At 39.7% G+C, this 13,748-nt stretch overlaps 1 protein-coding gene across 1 annotated transcript in view; it reads right to left on the reverse strand.

The window, feature by feature from the left end:
- The window catches only part of KCNH5 (potassium voltage-gated channel, subfamily H (eag-related), member 5), a 47,121-nt gene that overhangs the window by 6,622 nt on the left and 26,751 nt on the right, over positions 1-13,748 (reverse strand). The window contains exons 4-5 of the mRNA XM_010011568.1: positions 13,626-13,741; positions 9,427-9,819 (exon numbers count right to left, since the gene is read on the reverse strand). Of these exons, the coding sequence (XP_010009870.1) occupies positions 9,427-9,819; positions 13,626-13,741 (509 nt within the window). The remainder of the gene's footprint in view (positions 1-9,426; positions 9,820-13,625; positions 13,742-13,748) is intronic.

Genomic DNA, 13,748 nt, shown 5'->3' on the forward strand with positions numbered 1-13,748 from the left:
AAACTCTGAGATAAATCTAGATGCAATCAGTGCAGCAGTAAGTTTGCTAAGCTTAGGTTAGCTGGGATCTAGCCAAGTTTTCCTGACAGCTTTCTCTGATGAAACATCTCATTTTCTAAATAAAATAAATGCAGTATTTCAGAAATGCAAGGGGTGAAATTATTAGGAAACATAATAAAAACAGGGACCACAACTAGGTGGTGACTGAGGAACAACAGGATAGCAAAATGGAAACCATTATAAGGAAGTCTAGCAAGGGTTACAACGGCAACTCTCGGTTTCCTTGTGAAGTACAGAGAAATACTACAGGACCACAAAATATGCTGATGGCACAACCTTGGAACACACTTAAAGTGCAAAGAATAACTGGGTGGGAATAAAAAGGAAAGTGCGATAAATCTTAATGATACAGTCTCAAGGCATCTATTACAGGGCAAATTAACACAAATTTCTAAAACTAAGAAGATTTTTAGCTGAAGATTACTCAGAAAAATATTTGGGTCTATGGGTTAACCCCACAGTGACTCATAGTGGTTACACTCACAGAAGAGGTTAATGTAGTTCCAGGATGGATCAGTTGAGTGTTTCCACCATCAAGAGGAAAAAACCAAACCCCAATTACAAAGCTAAGACGAATTCTGTGCCTGCAGTAATACATACTGCCCTAAAGAGATGCATTCAAACTTAACTCTGCGCAGAGAGAGGCAGCTGGAATGGCCAAGAAAATTTTCATTACATTTCATAAACAGGGTTTCTGGACAAGTTCAGTTTGCTTAGATTAAGGAAAGGAAAATAGGTGTATTGGGGGGAGAGGGGAGGAACACACAAAGAAGGATGGACATGACATGACTGTTCTGCCTAAGAACATCAAGGAGATAAACATGAAGGAAGAAAAAGAAACATTTAACCTAAAAGGTTGGCACAGGAACACATACGCAGACTGTATATTAAGACAAGATTTGCAGACAACATGAGGTAAGGTGGATTTTAACCAGTTTATCGGAAGCGTCATATGATGCATCTGCCCACCAGAGCCAGTGACTCAAGAGGATGCCGTGAGTTTTACCCCTATTATTTTTTTCTGATTTTGCTTTTATCCTCTGAAAAGTCGAAGTGAAGCAAAAACAGTCTCAAGGGAAGGACGTATCTCATCTCAGTCTAAAATATGTTGTGGAGGGATCTGCATGTGAGCTAGTCATACTAGTATGTCCTTACAGTCAATGGTGGGAAATAGGTATTTTAGCGCAGGATGACTCCTCATACCTATTTTGGAGATGAGAAGCCATTCATTGAATGTGCCTGTATCTCCTGTGGACTACACCTGGCCCTGTGTTTCATCAGATTAATCACATGCTACTACATTTTGAAATACAGACCAAATACTTTATTTAAAAGATCATGGGCAGAACTTTCATTACATTTCATAGAATCATGGAATGGTTTGGGTTGGAAAGGACCTTAAGATCATCTAGTTCCAACCCCCCTGCCATGGGCAGGGACACCTCACACTAAACCATGTCGCCCAAGGCTCTGTCCAATCTGGCTTTGAACACTGCCAGGGATGGAGCATTCACAGCTTCCTTGGGCAACCCATTCCAGTGCCTCACCACCCTCGCTGTAAAGAACTTCTTCCTCATATCTAATCTAAACTCCCCCTGTTTGAAGCCATTACCCCTTGTCCTACCACTACAGTCCCTGATGAAGAGTCCCTCTCCAGCACCCTTGTAGGCCTCCTTCAGATACTGGCAGGGTGCTATGAGGTCTCCACGCAGCCTTCTCTCTCCAGGCTGAACAGCCCCAACTTTCTCAGCCTGTCTTCGTACGGGAGGTGCTTCAGCCCTCTTATCATTCTTGTGGCCCTCCTCTGGACTTGCTCCAACAGCTCCATGTCCTTTTTACATTGAGGACACCAGAACTGTACACAGAACTCTGAGTTTCTCTCATCAGAAGTAATTATACTAAAAAAAAAAAATAAAATAAATAAATCCACATTAAAAAAATCACCTAAATCACTTAGCTGATTCTGTAAATTCAAGGTATAGCCCAACATTTGCTATTGAAGCAGTGAAAAAGGCACCAGTTTTGTAAACGTTGGGCAAACTTCTCCCAGCAGTTACTGCATGATGGTACACAATGTAAAAGGAAACACAGTACCTACAGATTTGGGGAACTGAAACAGTGAGTCTTGCCAACAACAAGAAGGTGAGCCTGCAGGCACATATCCAGAAGATACTATTCTGTGCAGTGCAGGAGAAGAATCCAGGAGGTCATATAGGCTGTTTGAAATTTAACCAGCAAATCATTCCCAAAAGAAATTTTTGAGCTTAGCTACTTAAATAGAGCTTAGCTCTAAAATCCCTGGTTAGCTCCTTAATGCTTCTTTACTGGAGCTAATGTTAAAATAAATCTTCCACCATAACTCAGAAACCCTTCTTGTTAGGTAAACAATTAATGTAATAAAGCTGCATAGTAACAAATCAAAATGCTGGAATGAGGAAAATAAAAAAGCAAAATTTCTGATTTATCACCACTTTAAGAACTTAATTTAGGGTGGCATTCAATTATGTAAATCTACATGGCAGTAAAGGACTTTGGTTCTGCACAAGCTATCTAGATCCTAGGTCCAGATAGCAGCAGAGCCTATTTAATATTTGACCCTCCACCACTGGTAGCAATGGGAGTAGAGTGCAGTGAGCACAAAATTGAGTGTTTATAGTAAAATGAAAGCTAGTCAGAAGTCAGTTTTCTCATGCAGTTTCTGAAAGCACCTCTAAATCTATTGCTTCAGATTTATCTTTTTTTTCCCCAGAAGGATGGGGAAGATATTCTTCCCCCTCTCTCCTTTCTCCCCTCCACACCCCCCAAAAATGTCAATAAGCTATAACATTAGAAATAAACTTTGAGTGAATCATTTATGGCACAACTATACAATGTAATACATTTCAAATAGTGAATAACTGATATTATAAAAAGAAGGACGATTTCAAAATATTTCTTCTAGATTCAAGTTAAGTGGGATGTGGCATCTTGTACTGTTAGTGCATCAGTGTGCCCAACTGGGGGAAAAAGAGGATGATATCATAAAATCTGATAATTTTCAGCTTGGGAAGGTGGATAGAAGATGAAACGGGAGAGGGAGGAAGGTGTATCGCATTGGTTAAGACAGCTTCTGAACAGGATACTGAACTTAACCAATAGCTTAATGCCAGCAACTAACTATGAATTTCCTATGCCAATATAGGAGTAAACAGAGAATGAATATCTGGAGGGAGTAACCTGAGCTGCAGTGTTTCTGCAAGTACTTCTGGAAGGAACTACACATATCCTTGATGCAAGGGGTAGATTTAACACCAACTCGGTCTTCAACAAAACAAAGACTCACACCAAGCTGCACGGCTGTCTTGCTAGTAAAACATTGCTAATTCTGATATTAGCCATGCAGTTAGTTTCTCCAGGGCTGTACCTTGACTCCATTTTCTGCAGAGCAATTGCCTGTCCTTAAGCCCATGACTCTTTTCCTCCCGTTGATGGCTGTGTTTAGCAATCTCTGCAAAGTGGATTTGCGCTATTCCCATCAGCATTATTTCAGTGAGTATATGACCAGATTATTTCATTTGCCTCATCTCCTTTGCAAGCCTTCCCTTCCTCTGCAAGCAAAGGGATCACACAGGACCCAAAGCTTCCTTGGCAAGTACTCCACACACAATTTGCCCAAATTGGACTCCATCACATAATATGGCTCTGACTAAAGATTTGATTTAAATGTCTTGTATCCAACATCTGCTTCCCAGTAACATGTACAACACACCATAAACAAAACCAAAAAAACTCACTGAGACATATGATTAAAGTTCAGTATGCCATAATGCTCATGAGAGCGGTGCAGCATCCCTGCATTGACTCTGGTTCAGGCCTTTCCTTTGAAAAGTTGCCTCTCACATCAAGATCACATTCATGTGTCTCCACAGGAGAACCTGCAGAAATATCCCAGACCATGTACAGCACTGAAAAATCTGGTAATTAACAGTGGCAGAAACTGAATAAAAACTTAGCTTGAATAAAAGATACAGACATGGTACAATTCTGCAACTAAGTTCTATAGGGGTGGAAGGAGTGAGTAAGTGACAGGGATTAATATGGTTGACCATTTACATAACCATAGAATCACTGAATGGTTTTGGTTGAACACGACCTTAAAGATCATCTAGTTCCAACCCCCCTGCCATGGGCAGGGACATCTTCCACTAGACCAAGTTGCTCAAAGCCCCATCCAACCTGGCCTTGGACACTGTGGGCCACCTTTGGGTACTGGAGGGCTTGTATAATATATGCCTAAGGTGGATACATTTATAATTGGACATCATAACCAAGTCATTATATTATTGTATTTCAGTTTTCTGCACACTACAGCAGGATAACAGTATTTTTCTTATTTCATCATCTGACTGAGTAACAAAGGAGAAAATGCCAGGTCCCACGTTTAGTATGTCTATCATTATGTTGCTAGGCGTTTTCATCATAGTTTTAATACTTGGCTGTCGTAGAGATTTAGTTCTGAGAATTTTTCTCTCCATGTCAGCCTCCTATATTTAAGAAAGGTATCTAGCCATAGACCTCATTTCAGAGCCAAAGCCACATTCTAGAAAACCACTCATTCATCTTCACCTTGCATATGCCACTCAGGCTGGGGTCCATAAACCCATCTTCAAATATCACCTGAAAATTGAATGTTTGTAGTAAAGCACTGCAGATCTGAATATGGCTAAACTAGTTGTATCAGCTTTTACTTGCTTTCAATTTACAGACATCCCTATTTTAGCTGCTATTGAGTGATGCAAAGAAGTTTCTGACATTGCTGAAATAGATGGATAACAGTAATCAAAAGTAGATTACAAGGATTCCATGTCTTAATATGTCCTGCACAGATCACTAAATTTTGAAGGCCACTGGATCATGTAGTTTTACATTATTAAACAATAGACCCAATAGAACTCCAGAGTTTTAGGTCATTTAAATTTGTCTTCTTTCACTTCCAGCCACTAGCTCGTGAAAACTGCTTTTTGCAGAAAGGACAATTTTTTATACAACTCATTTGAAAACCATCTACTTGGCTATCTGTATGTACCATCCTGACATCTGGTCCACTCGTTGCAATATGTGCCATGCCTGGCAGAGATGAGATCAAGCTTCTAGGTTTTGTTTCATTACACTCAGAAATTCATGAATCTCAGTGAAAATTCCCAGACAAGAAGGAAAAAAAAAAAAAAAAAAAAAAAAAAAAACACCCCAAACCCAATATTTTTTCAAATAGCAAAGGGGGAGGGGGGGTGTCAGTTGTATTTAATACTTAATTCAGGGAAGCATTTTCCATTTGGCCAAAAGCTTGTTTATCCACCTAGTCCTGGGAATATTTACTTCATACACTAATTTACAGATGCTCAAATGCAGCCCTCAGCAGCACTGTATCAGCCGGCTTGTACTTGAATGTGAGTACCTGAGTTACCACCAGCTCCGGACACTCTCCCAATTGCATGACGCCATGTGGGGAAAAAATCCAAGCACCTGCACAACATCCTGGGATGTAAATCTATGTGTTTGGTCCCAAAGGGAGCTGTGGCATGGTTTGATCATATCTGAATAAGCAGTGGGATTGGTGTCCTCAGGCACAGTGTATTCTCATTTGCTGACAATTTCAGCACAGTGTGATTCTGATAATTGTGACTTGTATGGAATCAATTGTTACCCATGCTATGATCAATCTTTTGGTAGCCCAGACTGACAAAGGTTGGATATTTATCTCTCTCTAGTAGGCAGAACACATAGGTAACAATTCTCTAGCTTCAAAAGTAGGGAGTCATGATTTTAGAAATATAAATGACAGTGCATATAGCAACGGAAGAGAGAAGTACTCAGGGAAAAAAAATAGATTCACTTCATGGGACATGTAACTCCAAGACACAAATCAAACTTTCAGTTACTACACACTTCACAGCCTAACGTTAATAGGAACTTAAAGTGACCAAAATCTTTGGATGGAAACATGATATCCCCCCATTACTCCAAACTTTATTCTTTATTTAATTTAAAAGAAGAGACAGACAAACATGCACTTCAGGACTAAATCTGAAGTTTCAGAGAACTGTTTTACTTTTACAAAAGGAATACCAAAACCAGCCTAGTTCCAGACTCTTGAGCACACATCCTCCATTCTGGTTTGTACCATGAAAATTTGCTGGATTCCTCAGTATGTTTTATAGTACCCTCCTCACACGTCAATATAGAAATGGTTTTCTGTATGGCTTTGGTTTAGCCAGAATGTATTTCAGTGCATGATTCCCAATTAGAAAAGATAGATACCCTGTATTTTTCTGATTTCTAGGACTATCATCCTACCAATTTTCTTAAATAAAGTACATATCCCACTATGGATTCCACTTTCCCCTCTCCTAACTCATTTTGTCCAGCCTATTTTACCTTGTTTTCCCACCCTTTCAATACCACTTAACCACTTATGAGCAACTAAGTGGTACCCTTTCAATACCATTTAATTCCTCATCCATCACATCCATTTCGATCACTGTGCTGTGCAAGGTATCTCTCTCTCATTATCTTACTTTTCCCCCTCCTTGCCATACATCCAAATCTCCCTGAGCTGACTGTAACAGCCTGGCTCTGTAACTCCAGGTATGGAAGCCTACACCTCTAATTTTGCCTCAAATCATTTTAATCCCACCAATTCTCAGTTCGTATGCCATAATCCTTTTCATCGTACCCTTTTACTGAGGCTCTGCATCCAGTCACCACCAAAATAACTGATTTGCAGTCGTGTTCGCCTCAGGTGGCAATTTCACAAGACTACAGCCTTGGCCTAATGTTTTCTGTGATGGAAATGAGACTGTTCCTATTCCAGCCAAGACTAACTGCATCTGAAGAACTTCAACCCTCAGTAAGAAAACTCAAATTTCTTCTTTTCAAACTCCTTTTTTTTTAATCTTTTGATTAATCTCCTTAATTCTGACTTCATAAAATAGTACTCGAGTGCATAAGGCATCTTATACAAAGGTTCACCAGCCTCTGATTGAGAACCTTCAAGCACATATATCACATATGATAGTCTCCATCTATCATCTATCAATCATCTCCGTTAGGAGAGACACAAACCTAAACTTCCTTAGTCATATTTTTCTTTATGAGAGACCTGCCTATAGGGAAGAAAAGAAATGGCCTGCAATGGTGTGCACCCCTACTCACCCAGTACCTTAACAACTAACAAAAGTGCATTTGATGATTTATGTGGAAAAAGGAGGGGTGAAGATGGGACACACAAGGAAAATTTGGAAAGTCATCTTTCACTCAGTTAGCTTTTAGGGTTATTCACTCTGATTTGGGTCCATCCTTCACCACCATATCAAGAACTCAAAGAGCACTGGGACTTGCCCATGAGGTCGTTACCACTAAGCTCTGATTTTCTGTTAACTTCTGAAATGTCACAATCACCAATTTTAATGCTAAAAATGAATACTCTTATCCAACACCCAGGGCCAAGACAAAGAGCTAAAACCTACCAGAATCAAGAGATAAAAGAGCTCTTCTCACTTCTACTTGCATTAAGGAGGAAAAGCCTTCTAATGAGGAAAATGTAGACCTAATGAGGAAAAATTCACTGTTTACATACCTGTTTTCAACATCACTTCAATTCTTTTCAAGCACTAGGGAAAACTGGAGTTGGAGGGTTTTGAAATCAAGTACATAAGCAGTTATACTTCAGTGTTTGCTGCAGGCTCAAGGGCCATGACACATAGTTTCATGAGAAAGAAATGGCACTGTGGGTTCTCTTATTAAAAAGGACTTCGTATTTCATTTGTCTGAAAGCAACTGATTGCAGCTTTAGGATCACTGCTACCTTGTTATTGTTACTATATTTTGGTTAAAATTTGCCACTTTAAGCATACCTCAATTGTAATGCATCATGCCTGTGATTCTCTTCACTGTCACAAATATTGCAGATGGTTTATTTTCCCTCTATATGTTAGAGAAAGAAGTTAACTCATCGTTCAAATCTGTACTGCTTGGGCACAGCAATTTTTTGTTTGTTTTACATACTAGAGCATGAAAATCTAGAGATAACACTGCATTTTTATAAAAATCAGGTTCCTCTTAGTCTGAAATTGGTTATCTTAAAAAAACTGTATTATATTTACAACCCTGATAATGCCACCTCCTTACACAGCCTGACTGTACAACCTGCTTCCAGACGGGCAGCCCTCATATGATCTTGAATTTAAGCTCCAAATATTATCACTTCTGTCATATTTGCTATAAATAAAATGGAACAATGTCAAAAGATGGTACTCAGCACAGAGACAGGGATGGAATTTTAAAGGAGCTACACCAAAATCTGCACCAAAGTCTGCATTAAAAAAAAATAAGAATGTAGATTTTATATACTGAAGATATAGAACTGCAGAATTTGAGAATTAAAAAAAAAATAAACCAACAAAACAAAAAACAAACAACCACTCAACGGTGTTCTTTTAGAAAAAAAATGTTAAAATATCAGCAAAGGTTTTTTCAGCTGTTTATGGCCCTAAAGATAAAAGGCTCTAGAGAAAAATTAAAACAAGTCTTAATGCCATTATAGTTGCCTTTCAGTAATTAATTTTCTCTACAATGACTTGTGCGTGCATTATTTGTCATAGTTATAGCGTTGCGTGTTTTCTCTATTAGGCTGCAAGCCTGATTTCATAAATGTTAATACATTTAGCAGTTAAGCTTTAATTCAGTGTCTGGTTAAGATATTTATGTTTCCTCTCCTCAGTTTCTAAAATTTCAGCTATAGCTCAAGATCTATTTTTTAAAAATAGAGATAGATCTCCCTCTCAATTACACATTTTAAAAGATATCACAAAAAAAAAAAAGTTACAACATGGTTCAAAAAGTAATCCTAGGGCTGGATTTTAAAAATGCTCATTCAGAGGCATTCTCTACATTTATGTAAGTCAGTGGCAAATTTGCCACCAGCTTCAGCCAGAGCAGATATAGGGGTTTGATTGTTTATGTCAAGTCATATTAGTCTGCCTTGCAATGGATTAGAATTGCATAAAGGCAATCACTGGGTATGAAAAGGGAGGCTGTGGCAGGGGGACATACCAACTGGTCCTGCCCATTTTGCTATGGACATTCAACAATGCTTTTGGAAGACAAGCAAGTCATTCTAAAACCTACATGCATTAATGTACACATCCACACATGGTACTGAAGTGGTAAGACACCTCTTCTCCAACATGGGAATGCCACATAGCTACAGACCAGAAGCTTAAGTCCATCCCTGCACATTTGTGCAGACCTTCAGTTGCCTCTTATTGCTGCCAGATGCCAGGGACCATGCCCTTAAATTAATTCCTAACTAAAACTACAATCACTTACCTCATCCACATTCTCAAAGGCATTGATGATGTCATATGGTAAACAGGACAGAAGATCAATCACAAACCATGTTTTCAGGTAGTTCATCCTTATGAGTTTGGGATCAGATATAACCTCTCCACCAGGTCCAACAAAGGTTGTATGGAAGTTCAAAACAATGTCAACCAGAAAAATAACATCCACGACACTGTCCAGCACAAGCCAGGCAATGTTGTTCTGTTTTGTTTTGAAGGAGACATTATATGGAACCATAATTGCTGTGTAGAAGGTTAGAATTAAGATGACCCAGTCCCAAGTGGTCTTAAAAGCACAATAATGTAGTATAATGTGTGGTGGAGTCTTTGGAGCTTCTTGCTTGTACTGAGGAAGAATATCAGATCCCAGCTGGAGAACCTGTAAAAGACAGAAAAGCAAACGTTACTGATTTCAATTAATATGATCCAATAAGGGGTCTTACGGGCTTCTGTAAGGAGCAGCAGAAAGACGGGACTGTGTTCATTGGATATTGCAAGTCAACACGCTGGTTCTAACTGATCTGATTTATTAAGAGTGTGTGGAGGCAGCTATCACTCAGTGAATGGGAATAGCACATCATCTAAGGAAATTCTTGCAAAAAGAATTGCAGATGGACTGACTGAAAAGAAACCATGCCAACAGCAAGGGCAGAGAGGGTCCATAAACAGGTTATGGGTACTGACATCCCAGCTGATATTCTGCAGTTATGAATATGAGTATTCATATTTGGAAGCATTACAAGACTAATCCTTCATGGCTGACCTCTTTTTTAAACCACTATTGAGCCAGAACAATACCACATCAAAGGTAAACCAGACTTCAACTTTGCTGGCTGACCTCCTTCTAAAATGAAGCACTGCATGCACAATTTCTGCCCAAACACCCTGGCAATACCATGCTTCCTTCTCATTTTCTTCAAAACATTATTGCTCTTACAAGCTCAGTATCACTAATGGCTTCTCTTTTATTTCTTGTAATTACTTTTCTTTTTTGCATGTCTATAATCTCCTACATGAGCGCTTTTGTAAAATGTGGAACTAGAAACATTGCAAAGAAACCAAGCCAAATTCACTTAAGACATTCCTCCCAGCTAATCTAATTACCTCTTATCTCAGTCCAACACAAGAAACAAAAGCACAAATGAATGCACAACGTGGCGATATATTGCACTGACAATTGAAAGATTCATGTGTTTTGTGGAACTAATAACACTTTTACTTTTGGGGATCTCAAGACTATATGGGATAAAATAAGTAACTCCAACAAATTTAAAACTCATTTCAGCCCTCTACCTGTCCCATACTGGAGCTGATGCACCATATTTGTATAAACAGTTGGACTGCAAAACGCAGTCCCATATGTGTAAAAATGATCAAACGCAGGATTCTTCCTCAATGAAGAACAGTAAATGGCTCTGAATAAACAGCACAGCAACTAAGAACATGAACAAAAGTACCACAGATATGGATTCTTCCTTAATTTTTTGCAGTCTTATTTTTAAGATGAGAAAGGTGTTACTGAAATCAGATAGTAAAAGTCTGTCTCTACTGAAAATGTGTTCTTCAGAAATCACCAGGGGACAACAACAGCAGCCTATCTCATTCTATGTTGGAGGATGTGGCTTCCTACCATGTCTAATCTGGCCCAGTGTCAGACTGTAACCTCATGTGATGCAAACCTGCTTCTGCCCACCTGATCCCACCCTCCCTAAGGTCAGTTTTAGCAATCACTACCTGTAAGGCAAGTCGGTTAAAATGACACGATGAAAAACTAACTTATTGTTACACTAGTCAGCGATTTGTTTTCTACAGAGTCAGTTGAATTGCAAAAATTATCCTGTGGCCAGAAAACCAGTAGACCCACCACACAGGCAGCAGTGAGAGTGTGGCAGAGACCTCCAGGAGACCGTGGCTGCTCCCTTTGCCTAAGCCATGTGTTGAGCTCCAGATGAACAGCAACACACACCGAGCAGTGTGGTCCCAATGGCACCTGCCAGAGACCCTCACAGATGCCAAACATCTGGTAATATAAAAATAATCAACCTTCAGGTGTTCCTTCCCTAGAGACCAGTACAAGGCTCACTAACAGTGTTCCTATAACCATCAATGGGCAAGGTTCAGCTTGCCACTGAAGCGCACTGAACTTGCTGGTAGATCGATGGGTCCTTCTCTGGAATAAAAGCAATGATCAATGCAGTCATTTTTTCACAGCAGCCTTTGTGCCAAAATTGTACCCTGTGTTTAACACACTGCTTTGGCTTTGACTCATAATCTGGTCATTATCTCCAGTTATCTCCTTGGACTCATCTGTGATCAACACTTTACTGGCATGATAAATCAGGACTGGGACTTATTTCCTGAGTTTCTCCAGACCTATTTGTTCCCTGCCTTGTTCACTGGGGCAGGAGCTGTAAACAGCCTCACTATAGCTGGAATAATAAGCTACTTAGGGCTCAAGCCAAATGCAATGAACATATGCTTGATAGTTCCCTGTACCTCTGGTGGCGGAGTGCTTAGGAGTTCCCATCTTACTGTAAAAGCATAATTATTATTCTTAACATAATTTCATGCTGAGTTTGACATGGTGAGTGGGCAGCAAGTGGCTGTGGAGACCACCGAACTATAATGATTATTTCTTTCATGCTGCATGAATTTTTAATTTTAAACCACTAAAGAATACACAATATCTTGTTAGTCAGCTGCATTCATCAGACTCTGAATTATTCTTGTATACAACTAATGAAAACTGCTGATAATAGTTATGCCTGATAAAAGTGGGCAGTACCGCAAGGGATGTACTGTGACAATGCTCCTCAGACAAAGGAGTATGGAGAGTGGGGCGTGTACCGTGATGGTGCACCTCCACTCAGTCTGCATTCCTCACAGCACTTTGCCTAGAAAGCAGTTTGCAGCTCTAAACAACTTGTAAAAGAAGACTGCACACTCTCCAAGCAACTTTCTCCCACCTGTTTCTGAGCACAACCTTCTCCCTTACTTGAGCTTTTCCTATTGCCCAATCCAAATCGTCCTTGCTGTGACTTAATGCCATTACTTTTTCTGTAGCTATAGTGGTCTTGGTGAACAATTTCCTCCCTCATTCTATGGAACTGCTTTAGGCTTATTTGAATAATGTTACCCTATCTTTTACAGTCTTCCCTTCTCTACATTAAACTAATAATGGATGTGACTGGATTTGCAGAAGACTGAAATGTCATGAATTAGAAAAGCAAGACGTGAGAGTGACTTCAGCAGTCATTCAAGCTATTGGTACAGGGTAATTCAAGGGAAAATATCACACTGCCAAACACCCGAAAACTATGGGTTTCCATTCTGATTTTAATTAGTGTTTTTATTATTAAAGTCCACTAAAGCCAGAAAGGGAATGAAAAAAAAAAAACAAAACCCCAAACATTTGCTATCAATTCTTAGCATTGAACCCAAAACAAACTCTCTGGCACGATGTGTCTAGGGCTGTCATTTTCAGCAAACCATATATTCTGACCATATATTTTGACCCATATATTTTTCATTACCAATGGACATGAAGATGAACGCAGTACCTCTGTTTCATCAGTTAACCTGAAGGCATTCACTTGTTGCACCATCTGCATTGTTAAGGAGATGTTTGCAACCTGCCAAAGAGTTCATTTCATCAGTTCTGAAGAAAAAAATGATGAGCAAAATATTGCAGGAATGACTTTGCAAGAAAGTTGAGATTAAGGTATATATGTAGCCAGTGTGCCTTGCACAAGCCCAGGGACCTAGACAGGGATACTTCCAAAGAGGTTTCTCAAACATTTCCCTGGGAGAATATGCGACCATCCACAGGGCTCAAGGACATCAAGTTTGGTTCCATGTCGCTGTGAAACAGCATGTAGAGGAGCACACTGTGCACCCCAACTTAAGCAACAACCAGCAAACTGAGAACTGCATGCACAGAAATAGGGTCATGTAGGTAAAAGTGACCTATGGAGACTGTTTTCATGACTGGAAGAGCATAACCTGTCCCAGAAATGTGGGCTTGTCACATAGTGCTGCTTTAGGATGAGCAGGAGAGATGCTGAAAAAAATCAGGATTGGGAAATATTTTCCTTTAAAAATATTACTTCTTAATGGGTATTAGGGTTTTTTTCCCCATCTCTTCCTGCTTTACAAAGGTAGTAAGCTAGTATCTGTCCCACTTACTTCTGCTAACCGGGAGTGTTTGTGCACCACCTCAGCTTTGTTCATCGGCGTTAGCTGCTGCAGGACGCTCCGGCTGTTCGTCAGGGCCCGCGTCAACCGAGCAAACTTCGTCCAACCTGAGGG

Source organism: Nestor notabilis, unplaced genomic scaffold (assembly GCF_000696875.1).
Source record: "Nestor notabilis isolate BGI_N333 unplaced genomic scaffold, ASM69687v1 scaffold8413, whole genome shotgun sequence".
In the NCBI taxonomy this organism is placed as follows: Eukaryota; Metazoa; Chordata; class Aves; order Psittaciformes; family Psittacidae; genus Nestor; species Nestor notabilis.